This window comes from Arthroderma uncinatum (genome assembly GCF_011692745.1).
Source record: "Arthroderma uncinatum strain CBS 119779 chromosome Unknown scaffold3, whole genome shotgun sequence".
NCBI classification, from domain to species: domain Eukaryota; kingdom Fungi; phylum Ascomycota; class Eurotiomycetes; order Onygenales; family Arthrodermataceae; genus Arthroderma; species Arthroderma uncinatum.
The window spans coordinates 2,644,910-2,664,252 of NW_022983865.1; the positions used below are offsets into that span (position 1 = coordinate 2,644,910).

Below are 19,343 nucleotides of genomic sequence, written 5' to 3' on the forward strand. Positions count from 1 at the left end.
CTACCGTGGATCGAGGAGGCTTATTCTGATGATGACTATATTCTTTGTATGAAGTACTACATGGATGATAACTACATGGTATGAGCATTCAGTCCTCCGATCAGGGCAACGTTGGCCGGCGGCTTCACGTCCACCACATTGAAGCACGCAAACGCAATCACCTTGCTCAGCGCCGGACATGCCCGGAACAGGCATCCCATCAGATAGTCGTCCACCCGCGTGTGGAACGAGACATCCAGCTCCTTTAGATACTCATACCTCTGTCCGTCCCCAAACACCTCCCCGAACGCATCGTAGCTGACATGGCGACACGAAGAGATGTTCAGCTTCTGCATCTTGCAGCCAGAGTGCGCCATCAGCGCTGTGAAGCCGCCAGAGGCTAGGCCGGTAGGTGAATCCTCCTCGCCGTCAGGGAACATGGGTTCCAGATGGCGGATGCTCGAGAGGTCGACCGTTGAGACGGGGGGGTTGGCCCAGTTGACGAATAGGTTGGCAAAGGACTCGTCGGTGCAGTTCTCGTTATGGGAGATGCGGAGTTTACTCAGCTGTCTGGCCTGGTCGTGAAGGATGGCGAGACTTGACCCGTCAAGCGGCTTGAAGTGTTCGAGCGATAGGGTGCGTAGGTTGCTGCATCGTGCTTTGAGTAGAGAGTTGATGGACTCGAGGTCATCGTCCATGGTAGAACTGCTGTCGTAATGGCGCATGTCGAGAGAGAGATGTTCCAGCTTCTCCATCTTAGCAATCGACTCGAGGCAGCCGTAGGTTAATTTCCAGCAGTCGGTGAGTTTCAGGCGACGCAGATTCGGACAGTGGCTGGCTATCACGCCTACCGTCTCGTCGTTCAACGCGCAGTCTAGGTTTGATAGCTTGATGGTCTCTAGCTGTGAGCCGCAAGTCGTGAAGAACCGACGCCAACACTCCTCTGATACCAGATTACTCGAGTCGAGCGTTAGATGTTTGAGGCGGCTCTCCCGGCTCATGACGTATTCCAGTACAGAGTCCTTGAGCTGTCCGGCACAGCGGAAGTTGGCCTTTTCCAAAAACGGCATCAACGCAAACACCTTTTTGAAGTCTTCCTCCTCGAGTTCTATCTCTGTTAGCAGCAAGTATATATGGTAGGTGGTAGGTACAACGTACTGGCAGCATCGTATATGTCAATGGTGTTGATATCACTGCGTAGAAACAGTTCTAGAGTGCGCGGCGTGAGAACTCGTCTCTTGCATAGGATCTGACTGAGTCTATGTAGTAGCTCTCCTGGCAAATCTCCAAACCCTTCTACATCATTGATATTGTTCGCCACTTGCTATACATCTCGTTAGCCATGGTATTTCCAGTTCACACCGGGCGGACTCACCTTGATGCACATCTCCATTAAACTAAAGGCCCCGCGCTGCGCAATACCATCTAGCAGGTTACTATAATTCTGCCTCTTCGCCCCTCTTGCGGCCTTCTTTGGCTTCGGTTTTGCCTTCTTCTCGTCCGCCGTCATCTGCTTACCGCACGGCGTGCACAGTAGACCACCATCAGGCCCTGTTTTGCTATATGCCGTCACCGTGAACCGCTTATCACATAGCTCGCAGTTCGACAGTTGTCCAGGAACGGGCAGTTTAGCTTGATATAACGCATCATCGTAGTCTTCATCAGAGACATCCCTTCCCTGCTGTTTCGCCTTTGCTTTGGCCTTGGCTTTCGCTTTGGCCGTTGCTGCCGCTGTGGAGCGTTTACGTTTTCTAGCATTCGCTTGCTGTATCTCTTCTTCTACCTCTGATTCTTCCAACGCTTCATCTTCTTCTGATAGATTCCGTAAGCGGGTTTGTAGCTGTCTCTCCAATTGACGCTGCTCAGCTTCGTTCTGTTGCTGGGCCGCGGTCAGTCGCTGGTTATAGCTCTGTCGGATATCAGCTGCAGAGATGTTATGCGACTATTCAAATGTTAGTGAATGGACGTATATACATGAACCGTAGACGACGTACAGCAAGGAAGTCGGTCAGGGCAGAGTGGCTGTCCCATGGTCAGTTCGTGTCTGTCATCATCTTTTTATATATTCACTTACGGCCCTTGGATCCCTCGTCGAGGATTCGCCCTAGGCAGCAGTCAGCATCAACAGACCCCACGTATGTTCAACTCTAGCCACAACCGGTGTCACTCACATTGTATCTATCAGAACAGCCGTCCTATCACCTCGTAAACGTCCAACTTCACTGCCGTATGCTCGTCCTGTGTGATATCTGCAGCTTTCAAGGGGGCTTAAAGTGGTTTTTCTGTCTCACGTGATCACGTGCCGCGTTTTCCGTTGCGACGCGTTGTTTCAGGCACGCTTTTGATAAGATACGAGGATAGCCAGGACAGGCAGACAGACAGGACAGGACAGGACAGAGAGAACACTGATATAAAAGTACCATTCGGAGTACTGGAAAAGTCTTCACTCAGTTACTGCGGACACTAAAGGAACCATGGTTAGGGGAGATGGCAAAAGTAGGTACTCCACGTCCTGTGGTTGGCTGTGCTAAGTTTTATCAGGCAAAGCGATGCCTCTCAGGCAGGCTGCAACTCGACGCAGCTCTCGCATGGCATCTTCCCAGGCAGGCCACGAGAGGACAGACACCTCGCGGAAGGTCGAGACGGCAGTCATGGTCTCTGTTCCAGTGAAGGATACGTCCAAGTATCGCTCAGCGTCGTCCTCGTCGTCACGGGCCGGCGAGAGCACTGCAGGGGACTCGACCAACGCCTACAGCACTCCGGCAACGACGGCCAATGTAACCCCCAACAATGAGTCGGCCTCGAGTACTCGTCGTTCTGGCCGAGTAAATGCTGCAGCACGGGCCCTGGAGCTGAGAAATAGCTCCCTTGGCCTTAATGGCAGGAAGAGAGCGGCTCCGGCCACCACGAACCCCAGAAAGAGTCAGCCAGAGACAATTGATGATGCCAAGCTGGCTGCGGCGTTGCAGGAGGAAGAATACAATGCTGCACCTAGTATCAAGAAGCAGAAGATGAACAGTGGCCGTCCAAGCAAGTCGAGAGTGATACCAGACACGGACACAGATACAGACTCAGAATCAGACTCAGGTTCAGACTCAGATTCAGACTCCGGCCTATCGTACCAGTCATGCATGCCGTCTATGCCGGACTGGTCAGACATGTCAGACATGTCCAGTTTGTTAGATACGTCAGACTCCGATTTAACCGATTCGGGGAGTGAGACGGATCCTTTGATACGTTTTCGCAATCCCCCTCCTACGCGTTCTATGGTACAGCGGCGACGAACAGGAGGACCACAAATGACAAGGGTAAGCTCCTACTTATTCCCGTGATACGTATCAGCATCTAACGTTAAATCTACAGGCTCAGCGAGAACGCAAGAAACTTGAGACTCAGCACCCGGGTATCGTCGACATGTGGGAGAAGCTCGAGGCTACCCCTATTCTTGCACCAGCTCCTGCTGCACAGCCGGCAGATATAAATCGAAAGCTGAAGCCTTTTCAGCTTGCAGGCCTCAGCTGGATGCGAGCACAAGAAGAATCAGAGTGGAAAGGCGGTTTGCTTGGTGATGAGATGGGCATGGGGAAGACCATCCAGGCTGTTTCTTTGCTAATGTCGGACTACCCGGTTGGACTACCTTCGTTGGTCGTTGTGCCTCCCGTAGCCCTGATGCAGTGGCAGTCGGAGATTGAAGTATGTTTTGGACCTCCCGGGGATATGAGATCAAGCTAACGGTACATCTAGTCTTATACGGACGGCAAGCTGAAAGTGTTTGTCTATCATGCTGCCAACTCAAAGGTCAAGAATATCACGATCAAGGAGTTAAAGTCCTACGATGTCATTATGGTTTCATGTACGTCACCCACTCCCTTCATCACGTACACATCTAACCTCCATAGATTCCGGCCTAGAATCCATGCACCGCAAAGAAGTCAAAGGCTGGAAACGAGATGGCGGGCTCGTCAAGGGAACCAGCATGCTTCACTCGATAAAATTTCACAGACTGATACTCGACGAAGCACATAATATCAAACAACGCACTACTAGCGTAGCAAGAGCCTGCTTCGCTCTGAAATCAAAGTACAAATGGTGTCTATCTGGAACACCTGTGCAGAACCGAATCGGCGAGTTCTTCTCTCTCCTGCGGTTCCTGGAGGTAGAGCCGTTTGCATGCTACTTTTGCAAAACGTGTAAATGCGAGGCTCTCCATTGGAGTCAGGATGCGCAGAAGAAGTGCACGCTCTGTAAACATAGGTATGGCCCTTATACTTGTGCTCTGTCATTGAGTTAGTGCTGACACGCGCCTATTAGTGGATTTAATCATGTATCGGTGTTTAACCAGGAGATCCTCAACCCGAGTAAGTTTTATATGCTTTAATATGCTATAACCAAGCTGACAGTTAGGAATAGTCACGGAAGGAAGACGCGATCCGTCAAAACGGAGAGAGGCATTGGCCAAGTTACGTCTTCTCACCGATAGGATCATGCTACGAAGAGTGAAAAAGGACCATACGTCTTCCATGGAGCTTCCGCCAAAACGGTATGTTTTCATCGCCACGCCAACAACTTATACCGTCATACTAACTGCCGCAGCATTGAAATCCACCGTGAATTCTTCGGAGAAATCGAACGAGACTTCTCATCTAGCATCATGACAAACACCTCCCGCCAGTTCGACCGATACGTCAGCCGCGGTGTCATGCTAAACAACTACGCCAACATCTTCGGTCTCATCATGCAAATGCGACAAGTCGCCAATCACCCCGATCTCATCTTAAAGAAACACTCCGAAGGCGGCCAAAACATCCTAGTCTGCTGTATCTGCGATGAACCAGCCGAAGAAGCCATTCGGTCCCGATGTCGTCATGAATTCTGCCGTCAGTGCGCAAAGGAATACATGGCCTCGATTCAATACGGGTCTGAACCAGACTGTCCACGCTGTCACCTGCCTTTATCCATCGACTTTGAACAACCTGATATCGAGCAGGATGAGAGCGGGGTGAAGAAGAACTCGATCATCAACCGTATCAAGATGGAGAACTGGACCTCGTCGACTAAGATCGAAATGCTGGTATACGATCTATACAAACTCCGAAGCAAGAAGAGAACAAATAAATCCATCGTCTTCTCGCAGTTTACTTCCATGTTGCAGCTGGTGGAGTGGAGGCTGCATAGAGCAGGTATCAGCACCGTCATGCTAGACGGCAGCATGACGCCCGTCCAACGACAGAGGTCAATCGATTACTTCATGACCAATGTAGACACTGAGGTTTTCCTCGTCTCTCTCAAGGCCGGTGGTGTCGCTCTCAACCTCACAGAGGCATCGAGGGTGTTTATCGTTGATCCGTAAGTTTATTTCTTTCCTGTCACTTTCTACGTCCTATCTTCTAACGTTCATGCAGATGGTGGAATCCAGCAGCAGAATGGCAGTCCGCAGATCGATGCCATCGAATTGGCCAACGGCGACCATGTGTGATTACTCGACTCTGCATCGAGGACTCGGTCGAATCGCGAATGGTGTTACTTCAGGAGAAAAAAGCGAACATGATTAACGGGACTATTAACAAAGATCAAAGCGAAGCGTTGGAGAAGCTGACGCCGGAAGATATGCAGTTTTTGTTCCGTGGGAATTAGATGGGATATACCCTTTTTACTTTTACCTAGCGTCCATTTTTTCTTTTCTTTCTTTCTCCCATTTTGAAGATGTACCTCCAAATGTTCGTTTCGGTTTAGTTAGTTTAATTCTGACGATTTTGATGGCACCTTTGATGATTGATCATGGTTTCTGTGGCCGTGGATAGACTTGGAAGCTTACTCGCACAGAATCCAGGAACAAGGTTATGTTCCTTATATATAACTTGGACTGTACCAGATTGAGACTTCATATGACAGTGATGTAGTTATTAGTTACGTACTATCTGTTGGTTCTCTTTACTAATTGTTGTACTTGTGAGCATTTAGGACTTGTTCCTACCAACAATAATCTCAACACCACCAAGCCTCCTAAGCTACGCAAGCATCCTTGATTCAGGAGGCTGACCATCATCAACTACTTCTAAATGTCTGACTCTTCTATCCCTTCTATCAAAGTCGCACCTAGATAGGCTCAGGTCGGACACTCGTTGTATGTGGATCTTACCTTTGCCTGAGCCTGGTTGTCCTAACTTACAGCGAAAATTTAAAGCGGACCAGATATCTGCTCTACTCCATACCGACACATATCCCCTCGTATATGGTAGCACTATCGGGGTCTGCTGGCTGCCAGCATAATGTGCCGGAGCTGAATAACCAGGGTCAGGGGTGAAACTCCAACCCCTTGAGCATTATATTTGACCATGCCAGCCCTACGACGCAACTCCAGACGCACTACGACGCTGATGATGCGATGATGTGGCTAGTGCCAACTAGGGAATAACAGCCAGACTCCACTGCGCCTCTTGTACTGTGAATTCTTACTGGCGCAGGCTGCTACAAGCATTTGGGGCTGATGCTTCGACTCCGAGCGACCTTGGCCGTTGGCTGCGAAAGAATAAGGGCTATATATTCCCCTCTTTTCTCGAACAGCCCCTATTTCTCGCTTCTCGTCCTCGCTTGCTATAGCAATTGATATCGCTTCTTGAACCGTCATTTGTGGACGCAGGCTCAAGCGCTCGTTTACTCGGACCTCGTCGCTGCTCAAGGATGGGCTCCAACGCGGATACTGGCACTGGCAGGCCGCAGACAGACACCAACGGACATACTCGCGAGAGACGGGCCTCAGAGTCCCATCTTCCCTCACCCAGTCACCAGGGGCCGGCGGGAGGATATGATATCACTCCCTTACCCGCTGCGCCGCCAGGATGGACGCTCAAGTTCATCTTCCACCGCGCCGAGAACCTGCCCCTGGGGGATCTCAGCACGATGTCTTCCGACCCGTACCTGAAAGCCATCCTCGAGGTCGACCTGCCCAGTCGCCATCCCAAGCAGGATCCCATGATGACCTTTCGCACGCCGACGATCAAACGCGATATCCACCCGCAATGGAACTGCGAGTGGGTCGTCGCTAACGTGCCGGCGTCTGGGTTCCAGCTGAAATGCCGAATCTACGACGAGGACATTGCTGATAGCGATGACCGGCTGGGAAGCGCGTATGTCGACGTGAAGGACATTACAGAGTCGTGGCCGGGGATCAAGGAGCAGGGGTTCAAGATCAAGAAGCGCATGGGTAGTCACCGCGCATACTTTCTCAGAACTATCGCCTCTACGTTTTCTAAGAATGTCGATAACGAAGGGTTGCTGTTTGTAAGCGTTGAGTGTTTGGGAAGAACACCAGGCAATGAGGGCGCTCATATGTATACCATCGGGCCAAACTATTGGACCAAGCATTTCTCCCCGCTGATCGGCAGGTTGGCAGGCACCAAGGAGAAGATCAAGGGCAAGGATGGCAAGGCACCAATTGAACGATACAAGTAGGTGTCCCTGAACATATCTCTAGAACATCGACACTAACATACAAGTAGCTTCCAGGCGATCCAGATACAACTCTCGGGCCCTGTTCCCACGCCGTTGTATCATCGATATGTCGAGTTCCGTCCCTTTGTGGCTGGCATGTTCACTGCGAAGAGCTTGCGAGGACGTCTACTCAACCATGCTCTCCATCATCAGCATGAACGTATCTACACGTATGACCACAACACGGTATACGGTGTCTTCCGCGAACCATCCATTGGCATGACCAAACGCTTCCTCGAGTTCGTCCAGTACGGACAAGGCGGCCGTATCTTCACCTACGTCATCACTCTAGACGGCCAATGGCGCTTCACGGAGACAGGCAAGGAATTCGGAGTCGACCTGCTCAGCAAACATACCATGCACAGCGATGTGTCCATATACATCGCCTACTCTGGCGAATTCTTTGTCCGCCAGATCTCCTCCTACCACGAGTCCTCGTTCCAGCATGATAGTGCCGAAGGCACAGAAGACTCCGATACCCAACCACCCACCGAACCATCTGATTATGAACTCATCATTGACAATGACAGCGGCACCTACCGACCCAACGGCAAACTCCTTCCCTTGCTACAGGAATTCCTTGTCCAGAACCTTCCTGGCCTCAAGATATCAACCCTCGACTCCCAGCGTGATGCAACGCGCATGGCCAAGCTCAAGGACAAACAGCGCGAGATGAAGAGCCAGTCTGGTCACAGGATGATGTATTTGCAGAAGAGCACATCCTCACTTTCGCTCTCGTCTCTTTCTAGCTCGGATGAAGATGAGCTCAATGAGCGAGAAGCAGGGATGGGGAGTGGTGGGAAAGCATCAAACTCGAAGAACAAGGGGAAGAAACTTATGGGTGGACTGCGGAATCCCAAGGGGAGGTATAAGCGGTGGTTGGAGTCGGATTATGAGACTGTTAGCGGACAGGCTGGTGGAACTGGTGGGAGACCGGCAACTGCACATACCTAGGCTGTCACTGATGATGAATGTGCACCTTTGAAAGTGGCCGGTTGATTTTCGGACTTCGGCTTCGGGATATACCCCCAAGGAAGCTGGATTCATTTCGGGAATTCAGGATGTATCACGTTGTTATGAGATAATGAACTAAACAGTATACATAATTAATCACAAACACCTCTCTTTATAAACTATTAGGGTATATTAAATGTACAATTCGACGACGAGTATATACTGAGCAGCTACAGATCACCCCCTGAGCGGCAGTATCTTCGACGCAAGAGCCTCCTGTCTGCACAGAGGGCATTCCGGTTTCTCCTGCACCCAGTCCCGTATGCACGTCCAGCAGAAAACATGGCCACACGTCGAGACGCTGGGGTCTTTAAAAGGTTCAAGACACAGGGTGCACTTGCGCTGTGGACCAGCAGGTATCCACGACAGAGCCAGCGCGTCCTTTTCAGTGGACATATCGTATCGTGCTTCCTCCGGTCCTAGCAGCGGCATAGTATCTGGCATACTGATACTTTTAAATGCCCCCTTCGCTGCCTCGTTGGACGGTTGCGTTGAGCCCCTCCCGACCTCCTCTTGCGTCGACTCGATCAGCTCCTTTGCATGCACGACAGCCTGCACAACTATCTGCAGAACAAGCAGCACTCCAAGCACTTCATACCCTATCCTCTCCTCGCTATCACCAATCCGCTTCGTAAAGACATATCGTAGTCCCCACAACCGTTTCGAAATATGATAATATGCCCCCGAAAAGTAAAACGCCGCAAGGTTGACTGCAAATATGGGAGAAAGCGAAGTAAGCGAATTAAGATGTTCGAGTATATAGCTTTGAAACCGCAACGAGAAACCTCCCTCTTGCATATGTCCGTTTTTCGAGCCTGCGTTAAGCCGTGCTTGCTGTGCTTGTTTCCTAGCAATGCTTCGCTCCAACTTCGCCCGAAGCTTCCGCCGTAGAGCCGGAAGTAGCCTTTGTAATATCGACGGAACCAGTATCGAGCTAACAATGTATCCTGCTCGTCGACCGATGGCCGGAAGCTGTAGCGTGTCATCCTCTAGCTGCACGACATCGCAGTACTCCTCGCCGAGAGTCCGGTTGCCGATGAGCGTGGTGAGAGATAGATATAGCACCTCTGTGGCTTGTTTGATTGCGTCGCTGTGAGTATGCGCATATCGAGCACCGCGGAGGGTGCGGATGATCGATTGAGCCTGTGCTGAGAGCGTGCTGGTGATGTAGCTGTCCTTCTCATGGGCGCGGATGATATCTGGGGAAGTGGCCCAGGGGAAGAAGTAGGATGGCTTGGTTTTGGCAAGCTCAGCGTCCGCCATCGACGTATCGAAGAGGCCGTCAGACGCCATGATCTGTGTCTAAGCTGTATAAACCTGTCTGTCTCTTCTATCGTCGTCTTTGTCGTCTTTGTTGTCGTCCTGGTGTCGTCTGTCGTAGTTTGTTATATTTCGACCTTTGCTGGACCTCGGCCCGATAAGACTATTCACGTGACTTGTTATTTTTATCTTGCGGCTCAGGAGAAAGTTGAAGCTCAAAAAGTTGAAGCCGACGAAAAGAACAACAAGGGACGACTCGCCGGTTTACTTCTCGTTTCTTGTTTTTGTCTTGTTTTATCTCGTTTTGGTTTATCTGTCTAGCTGCGGTTTCGATGGAATATGGAGGCCGGCACTCTCGAGCCCCCTAAGCTGGACGGGTTCAGTCTTGTCTTGCCTCTCCCTTACCGCGTTGCTGTTATACTAGTTGCTGGTGAGTTTCATCGTTGCGGAAGAACTGTAAAGAGATATATGTATCTAACATTATCTAGGTGTCTGGGGATGGGGATTAAACGTCCACTATCTCACTACCCTAAAAATCGTACGTGTCAAAATTATCTCAAGACCTGACGACGTCATCTATAAAATTCATCGAACCAGCTCTAATCCTCCCTAGGATGTCCCAGCATTAATCCGATATCCCTCTCGACCTAATACCGCCGGCTCTGTCTCCGTTCACAAATCCACATACCATCTCGCGACCCTCCTGTCCATCCCGCTCGCCATCTCCCTCCTTGCCTTCTGGTTCATCACATACGGTGATCCTGCCCGCGTCGTGGCTTGGGAGGCTCTCCCACAATCATATCTATTCCTCTTCGTCGTACTACTTGCTCTACCGCTTCACCGTCTCTCCCGCGGCGGCAGACACCGATTTTTAACCACCCTCAAACGCATCATCCTAGGCGGACTCGCAGAAGCCCAGGATGGCAAGTTTGGCGATATCATCCTCGCTGATGTGCTTACCAGTTATTCAAAAGTGCTTGGAGACCTTTTCGTGAGCTCGTGCATGTTCTTCTCACGCGATGTATCGAGTACCAGCATTCCCGATAGAGCGTGTGGCGGCCACATCGCCGTCCCACTGCTCATATGTGTGCCAAGCATTATTCGACTAAGACAGTGTCTCATTGAGTTTTACCGGGTATATAGACGTGGGAATCGCCATGTGGATGGATGGGGTGGCCAGCATCTGGCTAACGCGGCAAAGTATGCCACCGCGTTTCCTGTTATTGCCTTGACCATGTTACAACGAAATTATGATCCAACCGTTGTAGGCATGAGTGTGGAGACATTACATAAATTATGGTATGGCCGCGTTCTTTAAGGTATATCGCTTCCCGTTGCTAACGTACATACAGGATAGTATCTGCCGCCATCAATTCCTCCTATAGTTTCTACTGGGACATTGATAAGGATTGGGACCTTTCGCTCTTCTCTGATATCGTCAACAAATTCCGACCAGCTCATACCTTGAACGATGCAAACCCGCATCCCTTTGGCCTTCGTACAAACCGCTTCTTCTATGCTAACGGCATCTACTACTCTGCCATGGTGATCGACTTCATACTCCGCTTTACCTGGCTCAGCCGACTTACCACACGACTGAACTGGGTCAACGATCTGGAAAGCGGTGTCTTTGTTCTCATGTTTCTAGAGGTCATCAGACGGTGGCTGTGGATTTTCCTCAGAGTAGAGACCGAGTGGGGTGAGTGCTTCATCTCTATATTCCCCTCCTTGCGCACTATTAGTTCATGGACATTACTAATCTATTGTATAGTTCGAAGCACCCGTGGCCCAGCCCCTGATGACATTTTACTTGGAGAATTCACCAAAATAGACGAGGACTAAACGTCTCAGTCTTTTCACTGTACATATACCAGCGGCTGGATATCTCTGCCTTTTTACACCTTAATATTCTTTGGACCTGTATTATCATATTTAAGCTCATTTTTATCTAACCTGAGCATATATACTTGAACGAGCAGACCACGCTATGCCTACATGCTTACGTGGAGGTTGACCGTTAATGGAAATGATAGATTTTTTTTTTAGTATCTTGATTATATATTCGGCTCATGCCATAACTCACAAAGGTAATATGCGTTAAGGTAACAGTGCTCGAGTGGCTCTGTTAGCGGATTAGCTGACATATAACGGTGCAGGTTCCAACGACACAGAATATGATGGACGAGAAGGGTCTTGGTCTTTCCAGTGAAACATCCGATAACGCCAAACCATTAACTCGAGGGCACAGATCCCAAACGCATGGCTCCGAGCATGTCTCCGGCCTCAGGCGCAAGTACAGGCGCAAGATCCCTACCTAAATATAGTATCAAACAAGGAACTCTTTATTACTAAACTAAGACTTTGCCGCGCGCCAATCTACTTCAAGTTTTAAGCGCAACGGCCGAGCTATAAATAGCCGCCGGTGACACGAAGCTTTTTGCGGCCCGTTTGAGGTTCCACGGACTCTATCTTTCGTTCCTTATTATCCCAATATCTCCTGGACTTCTGTCTCACGCCTCTGCTTGAGGGGTAAATCACACTGAACAGAAGTTGATGTAACCCGCAGTGGCCCTTGACGGATCCATGGCCCACATAGGATCTCACTAGGCCCCGTCGTATTCCAATCATGCATGGTTGCCCCCAGCCTGCGCCACTGAGGGATCCCCTCCCGGTGAGGATGTCTCACCGGCGGTCATGTTACTATTATTTCGTCTTGCTAGCAAAGCAAGATAAAATTATTGCATAGATCTAATGGCCTCAGTCATCTGTACTTCGTGCTTGATGCTCAGTTCGCCTTGTTCTTCCGTTGGCATTTGCTTTTATATCAACTTTTCTAATGACTGAATGTCATGTCTAGACGATGGGCTCACCGGCGCATCCACCTGCTGGCTGCCTTTCTGTTAACTACCACTCTCTACCTATGCTACGGTAGTTTGGCTACTTCTCGACTCCTCCCAAGGTTCGAATTGCCGCTCTCTCATTCTAGCGTCGGCTTCCACAGTGGTGGTGCTCACGGCACAGGCGCCCCTAATCTGCCTAACACCAGATCAGCCGAATATGGCGATGACACTGTTGAAATGGTCATAGCCAGCATGAAGCACGAAAACATCACATGGCTTCACGATTACCTTTTGGATTGGAAGAAGAACATATATGTTGTAGATGATCGCCGCGCCAAATTGACCGTTCCTCGGAACAAGGGAAGAGAGGCCATGGTATTCCTAACGTGAGCGAGTTTGGTCACCCAAAATCTTTTCAGACATTCTAACTATGCCTTCTAGATATATAATTGATCGTTACGATTCCCTCCCTGGGAGCGTCTTCTTCCATCACGCCGAACGATTTCAATGGCATAATGACAACCCTGATTACGACGCGCTGACTCTCCTCCAACGGTTCCGCTTTGACTACCTTAAGGAGCAAGGCTATGCAAATCTTCGCTGCGATTGGGCCTTGGGCTGTCCCGCAGCGATCAAACCGCTTGTCGACGCAACTGAACCAGTGCCTGGTGAAGGCCTTAGCTCAAAGCGCGTATATAAGAAAGCTTTCAAAGAATTATTTCCTGGCGAAGCTGTCCCAGAGACGGTCGGTGTCGCCTGTTGCTCCCAATTTGCAGTACGGCGAGAGTCAATTAGGAAGCGTCCCAAGTCAGACTATATTCACTATCGCGAATGGCTGGTAAAGACTGATCTTGAAGATGGACTCAGTGGACGGGTGTTGGAGTATGCGTGGCATAGTAAGTTTGCACAGAGCAATTAAGACCAATGAGCTACAAAATATAGCTAACATACAACAGTAATATTTGGTAAAGAGGCTGTCCATTGTCCAGATTCAGGTGCTTGTTACTGTAAAATGTACGAGCTATGCGAGTTGAACTGCGATGAGAATCATTGTGAAGGCCAGTATACGCTCCCTAAATACGCGTCACTTCCAAAGGGGTGGCCAAAGTTAGGTTGGGATAAAGAGGACAGGCACTGGTCAGGTCCGGAGTAAGAAATAAGGCAGGATATAAAGATATACCTTTGTTTTGGAGGAGACCTCTTTAGTTGGAAATGGCGTATAGGAGAAGTGGAGTTTTATATAGTATTGAATGGGTCATTCTAGAAACGGTTGACCCTGGTAGCCAGAACTTACGAATAAATGTGTTGCAAACAGAGGCATAATATAGAGATTTTGAATGCATAAACTGTAGAGCAGAGAGGCTCTGGAGTGCCCATCGATAATATAGAGCTAACAGGATCCTATTTTGAGCCGAAGGCGCTGAAATTAGGAAGCGAAAAAAGTGGAAGCCTGATATTATCTACGGGTCCGGGGGTAAGACGTTCGAGCCAAAACCCAACACCGGAGTCTAGTCGATGAAGATACCTATAGAGATATTAATATTATATCATGTATTTACTGCTGAGAGCAGGAGCTTAGGAAACACAAGTAACTAACTTACTTCACTATCCGTGGATGTCCACCATATTCAAGGAATAAACGCTCATATATAGTAGTAGCATTCGCTACAACATCCTTCGGATCGACATCATCAACCCTTACCTCCCGGTTAAATGGCTAAAATACAACGACGGACTTTCCATCTTGATAGGGGGCAACAAACGCCTCGCCAAAGAAGTCAGTATACCAGTCTTCGCAGTCCTCAGGCTTCCGGCTAACTCCACAAGGTATATAGTTAGCCCTGCGCCATATACTGCGCGAGATTGGCGGCTGTTCAACAGCATCGACGTCATCGTTTCTTGAGGAAAAGATTTGCCCCATAGCTCAAACTGTTTTGATAAGGTACGCGGCTCAGAGGAGTTGATCAGGATGTAAATGCTCTTGGGAGGGAGAGTGAGCGCAGAAGTTAACTATCTTATAACCGCTGCCAACAATATCAAGGGTGGAATATAGTTTAGCCGACAACCAGCTCCGTACCATAACTAGGATATAATCTAGTTAAATGAGTAGAGGATGAAGTATTATTTATATTATTCTTATTCATATTGATAGGGATATTGTGTTGCATATAAAGGCCGGAAAACAAGCAATCACACACTAACCGTGATATAAGGAATGACAAAAGCATAAAAAGCGAGGCACTGTACACGAAGGATAACGAAATATATACCCATCTTTTGGAGTGGTTGCTGGTACAATTAGATCACTGGGGGTTCAAGGTGCATCTGGCTAGGAAGGGACACGGCAAGGATTAAGCCATAGGGCTCCTTTCTCGGAACGAACATGCACCATGCGGTTGAAGTAAGGAATGGTAATGGGGATATAGTAAGAGATAGAGAAACTATCAAAAACACAGACACAAAAACAGACAAAACGAACCTTCAGCTTCCTAGACGACGCCATGAATGGATGGGATGGGGAATAGTGGACTAAATCAAAGAAACGTAAAGCGTAGCAAAAAGAAAAAGCCCATCAACTCCTACAAAGCCTATTTAAATGTCCAAAATGGCTCAGCTCGACCGGGCCCACGAGATGAGATAAGATTGGTAGAAATAAAAGGGGAAAATAGAGGCCGAACATATGGAGCACCAAGATAGTCAAACAACAGGATGTAAGGTTCTAAATAGAGCGAGTAAATCGGAATATTGGATGGGAACGACGAGGAAATGGTAGACGTTAAATAAGCAAGTGCTATCGCTGGGGCCCGGAAGGATGGTTTTCGAATAGGTCCTCCAGATACGCGCTTGGTGCGCGACCCTGTGGCGCGGAGGTGAGGTTCAAACTACTTGTAGACGGGTGTCCCTGTTCGAACCTACGTCCGGTAGGAGATAGGGCTGGCGAGTCTGGAGGTGTTGGTCCCGTTGACCGCGTTCGCGAATACCCCTGTGCCTGTGGGCCAAGGGGCGATAGACCGATTGAGGATGTGCTGTGCTGAAGGCCCGGGCCTGCTCCAGGAGATGCCCCACTAGCAGCGTAGTAGCCTGCTGGTAGGTAGCCGGGGCCTCTGTTCCCAGCTGCATGCATGTTGCTTGCCCCTGCAGTCGGAGAAAAGAAAAGGCTCGAATTTGGCGGTTGGCTGGCGCGGGGGAGAGCAGAGTGCCGATTGTTGCCCGCATTGCCGCTGTTGAGCTTCTCTAGAGACATGGAGGCTCCTACAGATTGACGGTAGGCCTTTGATTTGCGTTTTGATGGATTGAGGAGAGCCGTGGCCGCGGCATCTGATTGGTGAGGGGTGGTGGCTGCGCGACGGACGGAGCGGTTGATTGACCACGCGACAAGGGCGCGCCAGGCGAAGACCGCCAGAAAGATAGCTCCTAGTCCGGCGCCTACACCGATAAAAACAGTGCCTTCTGGAAGATTGGAGTGTTGCAGGTACGGGGCTCCCTTCTTAGGGGGAATAATTGCCGTAGGGATTTGGCCTACTCCTGTGAGCGAAGGCAAGGAAATCGAGGGTCCATTGTTGGTCATGTCGGGGAGAGAGATCGAACTGGTTGGTGAAGATGAAGCCGATGTCGATCCCTTATTCTCAGTGGTCGTGCCGAGCGGGGGTAGGTTCACGGTCTCAGAGGGCTTCTTGTCGTCTGTAGGAGCAGGTGGTGCTGGTTTAGGACTCGTTGCATCGCCAGTGTTGTCAGGCTTATTTGGCGTGGCTTCTGTTGGTGCAGGAGCCGGGTTTGGAGCGGGTGTATTCTTCGGGGCATCGGTCTTTGCTGGCGGCGGCGGCGGCGGCGCGGGTGTATTTTTTGGGTCATTTGGGGTCGGCTTTGGCTGGTTCTTGGTATCTTGTGCCACCGTCTGGCCTGCAAAGAGGGCAAGACATATGAAGACGAGGCATAGAAGGAGTATCGGGCGTGAGGCTCTGCCTCCTGAGAGCCTCATGGTGGGCGGTCACCTGGATGGTTGCACCGGGAGAATCAAGAGCAGGGCCGAGATTAAATCAACGAGTGTCTTATAGCGGTCCCAGCGAGCACTTAGGTTGCAGGAAGCCCGAAAAGAGTGAACAGAGGCTGTATCTCTTGTTTAGTGCTCTGATGAAGTGCTGGCGAAGGGTTTATTTACACACCTTTTAAGGGGCGGGCTAGAAACGACGAAGCGACGGGAAGGCCATGCGAAAGAGGGATTAAACGGGCGACTGTGGCCGAGCGAGAGCAGCACGCTGAAACGAAGGACGAGACGCCGGAGATGCTGGTGGTTGCTGGTGTTTGTTGTGTTCTCGAGAGATGTTTTTGGCCGCTGTCTCGGTCCCTCAAGGCGGTTTGATTGATGTTCCAGAGACTCGCCCAGAAGGGAAAAGCGCGCCAAGACATGCACACTGATGCTTTTTATATAGGAGAACAGGAAGACGAGTTCACGAGAAGTACATGAGAAGTACATGTTGATTAAGTAGTAAGACGTGCTGCAAAAATATACGGATGGAGATACAGAGATAGAAGACAGAGAGCGAAAAAAAAATAACCCAAAAGGAAACCAGCCACGAGCTCTAGCCTATAATACTTATTGCTGCTTCTTGCCTGCAGCGCCAGCAGGGCCGTTCTCCTTGTCAAAAGATGCATACGAGACCTGCAGGCTGGTCAGGGCGGACAGGCCGACGTACAGAATGCTGCCTAGGATGACGGTGACCATCAAACCCATGAAGAGACCTGGTCATGTTAGCAGGGGGAACACGGACGGTAGTTAGGGATATTGCTTACCAGGACTCAGGAACTGGTACTCCACAAACAAAGAGCGAGTCGTCTTGCTCTCGGGCTTATCTTCGCCCGAAGACTGGCTCTGGAACTCCCTCTTGAAGGAGAGAGGGTCCTGGAGCGGGTTGGAGCCCATCTCGTAATGGCCGATGTCTGCATCGGCGATTGGCTCTGCTCCTCGTGGCGTCGTCGTGTATAGTACGGTGTAGTTTGACGACGGAAGGAGGTCAATCAACGTCGCAAGAAATCCATCTATCAACAGTCAGAGTGGTCCTTCAGTCCCGCAGAAGAGTGTACACACTCACCATTCTCAACCAGCTGGCTCGACCTGCTGATATCCACCGGTAGAGCAGGGAACTCGACCTTTATAACCTGCGGCCGATGTGTATATCCCGACGGAAGCACTGATACCGTTAGCCTTATGCCAGTCATATCATCCACATAACTGTCTGGCATCACATACCATCGCCCTTCACCAGCACCGTCTCAGCATGACACTTCTTCTCTAGCTCTGCCTGCAATGATCCGGCGTCAAACTCTCCCACTACCTCGCTGACCGTGAAACTCGATTTAATAGCCTTATCTTGCCGTAGGACTCTTTCCCGTAGTCGAGGCGCCGACCGCCGGTTGCTGTAGTCTAGCACATGCACGCCCGGCTGGGAGACGAGGACGTAGAAGTCTGATGGGCACGAGGAGAGGTCCGTCGACACTGATGAGAGGAGAGAGCTGGCGGATTGCAGTTGCGAGGATTGTGTTTCGAAGCTGTGAGCGCGAGCATTGTTAGTTCAGCTGCTGCTTGGATGATGCCTGGGTTGTTGCGTTACCTGTTGGTCGAGAAGAGGAAGAAGGGAGATGTGTCTCGGAATGCATCGACAGAGGACGCAATGGCGCCGAGGGCCAGAAGCCCGCAGGTCTTTAGTTGCATAGTGCTGGATGTTTAGTTCGCTGTTGCAAGTCGAAGCTCTATATCAGTTTGATGATTCAACTTCATCCTCCTGGTCCTTTGGTATATATGTCACGTGATGTAACAGCTGTGGTGGACTCGAGGTTATGGGAAGAGATGGAGAGCTTTCTACAAAGGACCAAAGAAAAGCTTTGTAAGAGTCGACACAGTGGTTTAGTTACCCAAACTAAATACGCTCTCCGGTTGAAAAGAGGACTCTGGCATTGTATAGTATCCCTTCTGGTTAGATAGTATCTTTGTGCCGTTGTCATTTATAAACCAAGTGTTGAAATGTGTATGTCCAAAAGCCCATGCTTTAACGGATAAACTTGTCCAGCACTCCTGAGATGTCAGATCTGTCATGAAACCTGATGTTACCTCGCTGTCCTTATGTTTAGGATCTATAGCCCTCTCATCTACACAAGGACTATGGTGTGTAAATATGACAATCTGTCTTTGTGGCTCTTTCTCCGCAATTTCCTTAACCTGATGATTAAGCCAGTTGAGGTCAGATTGATGCGCAAGATTATGATCTTCCACATTCCACTGGATAATGTTCCTGAAATCGATAAGCCGGTTCGCCACAGCGAGTTCCTGTGACGGAGTAATATGCGAAAATAAGGTACAGCCTAGGATAGTGAGCGTGTTCGAAATGTCATATCGAGTCTGATCAAGGAATACGAAACGCCCGACGGTAGAATGTGTGCGTAGGCTTGCCATCTTTCTTTCGAACGCTTGTACTCTGGTCTTCGCAGTGTCAAAGCGAAGGTTGCATGGTTCATGGTTCCCAAGAAGGAAGAATACGGCCCAGTATCGTTTTACTTGCTTTTCGAGGAACTGGAAAAGTTGATCGTCCCCGACGAGACCGATATCACCAAGAAGGGCGAGGTATGGTGCAGTTTGTTTAAAATTGTAGTTATACGAAGGATGAGTTTCGAGATGGAGGTCGGACATGATCTGAAACATAACAGGAGCCATATTGAGATGCAGCTGGCAACAAGAGCCACTACATATACTCCGTATACTCCGAG

The 19,343-nt window shown here is 49.8% G+C and overlaps 8 protein-coding genes across 8 annotated transcripts; 4 read left to right on the forward strand and 4 right to left on the reverse strand.

The window, feature by feature from the left end:
* Positions 1-71: 71 nt before the first annotated feature.
* GIQ15_04551 (DNA repair protein Rad7) lies at positions 72-2,402 on the reverse strand (the record flags this gene model as incomplete). Its single annotated transcript, XM_033551968.1, has 7 exons — positions 72-1,087; positions 1,138-1,303; positions 1,355-1,921; positions 1,974-2,001; positions 2,054-2,083; positions 2,168-2,217; positions 2,400-2,402. The coding sequence occupies 7 exons, from the start codon at positions 2,400-2,402 to the stop codon at positions 72-74; spliced, it is 1,860 nt and encodes a 619-aa protein (XP_033405698.1).
* Positions 2,403-2,453: 51 nt separating this feature from the next.
* On the forward strand, positions 2,454-5,613 carry GIQ15_04552 (DNA repair protein RAD16; the record flags this gene model as incomplete). Its single annotated transcript, XM_033551969.1, has 9 exons — positions 2,454-2,475; positions 2,521-3,287; positions 3,343-3,672; positions 3,724-3,832; positions 3,879-4,233; positions 4,291-4,337; positions 4,390-4,519; positions 4,573-5,325; positions 5,382-5,613. 9 exons carry the CDS (start codon positions 2,454-2,456, stop codon positions 5,611-5,613), a joined length of 2,745 nt encoding a protein of 914 aa, XP_033405699.1.
* A 1,047-nt stretch (positions 5,614-6,660) lies between these two features.
* On the forward strand, positions 6,661-8,424 carry GIQ15_04553 (C2 domain-containing protein; the record flags this gene model as incomplete). The annotated part of the gene is made up of 2 exons (XM_033551970.1): positions 6,661-7,427; positions 7,479-8,424. 2 exons carry the CDS (start codon positions 6,661-6,663, stop codon positions 8,422-8,424), a joined length of 1,713 nt encoding a protein of 570 aa, XP_033405700.1.
* Positions 8,425-8,661: 237 nt separating this feature from the next.
* Positions 8,662-9,777, reverse strand: GIQ15_04554 (uncharacterized protein; the record flags this gene model as incomplete). Its single annotated transcript, XM_033551971.1, has 1 exon — positions 8,662-9,777. The coding sequence occupies one exon, from the start codon at positions 9,775-9,777 to the stop codon at positions 8,662-8,664; it is 1,116 nt and encodes a 371-aa protein (XP_033405701.1).
* Positions 9,778-10,083: 306 nt separating this feature from the next.
* GIQ15_04555 (uncharacterized protein) lies at positions 10,084-11,586 on the forward strand (the record flags this gene model as incomplete). The annotated part of the gene is made up of 5 exons (XM_033551972.1): positions 10,084-10,174; positions 10,233-10,282; positions 10,358-11,043; positions 11,097-11,443; positions 11,516-11,586. The coding sequence occupies 5 exons, from the start codon at positions 10,084-10,086 to the stop codon at positions 11,584-11,586; spliced, it is 1,245 nt and encodes a 414-aa protein (XP_033405702.1).
* A 1,078-nt stretch (positions 11,587-12,664) lies between these two features.
* GIQ15_04556 (uncharacterized protein) lies at positions 12,665-13,543 on the forward strand (the record flags this gene model as incomplete). Its single annotated transcript, XM_033551973.1, has 4 exons — positions 12,665-12,672; positions 12,731-12,970; positions 13,026-13,480; positions 13,527-13,543. 4 exons carry the CDS (start codon positions 12,665-12,667, stop codon positions 13,541-13,543), a joined length of 720 nt encoding a protein of 239 aa, XP_033405703.1.
* Positions 13,544-15,375: 1,832 nt separating this feature from the next.
* Positions 15,376-16,563, reverse strand: GIQ15_04557 (uncharacterized protein; the record flags this gene model as incomplete). The annotated part of the gene is made up of 1 exon (XM_033551974.1): positions 15,376-16,563. One exon carries the CDS (start codon positions 16,561-16,563, stop codon positions 15,376-15,378), a length of 1,188 nt encoding a protein of 395 aa, XP_033405704.1.
* Positions 16,564-17,178: 615 nt separating this feature from the next.
* On the reverse strand, positions 17,179-19,290 carry GIQ15_04558 (uncharacterized protein; the record flags this gene model as incomplete). The annotated part of the gene is made up of 6 exons (XM_033551975.1): positions 17,179-17,324; positions 17,376-17,621; positions 17,675-17,773; positions 17,833-18,131; positions 18,194-18,282; positions 18,691-19,290. 6 exons carry the CDS (start codon positions 19,288-19,290, stop codon positions 17,179-17,181), a joined length of 1,479 nt encoding a protein of 492 aa, XP_033405705.1.
* Positions 19,291-19,343: the final 53 nt, after the last annotated feature.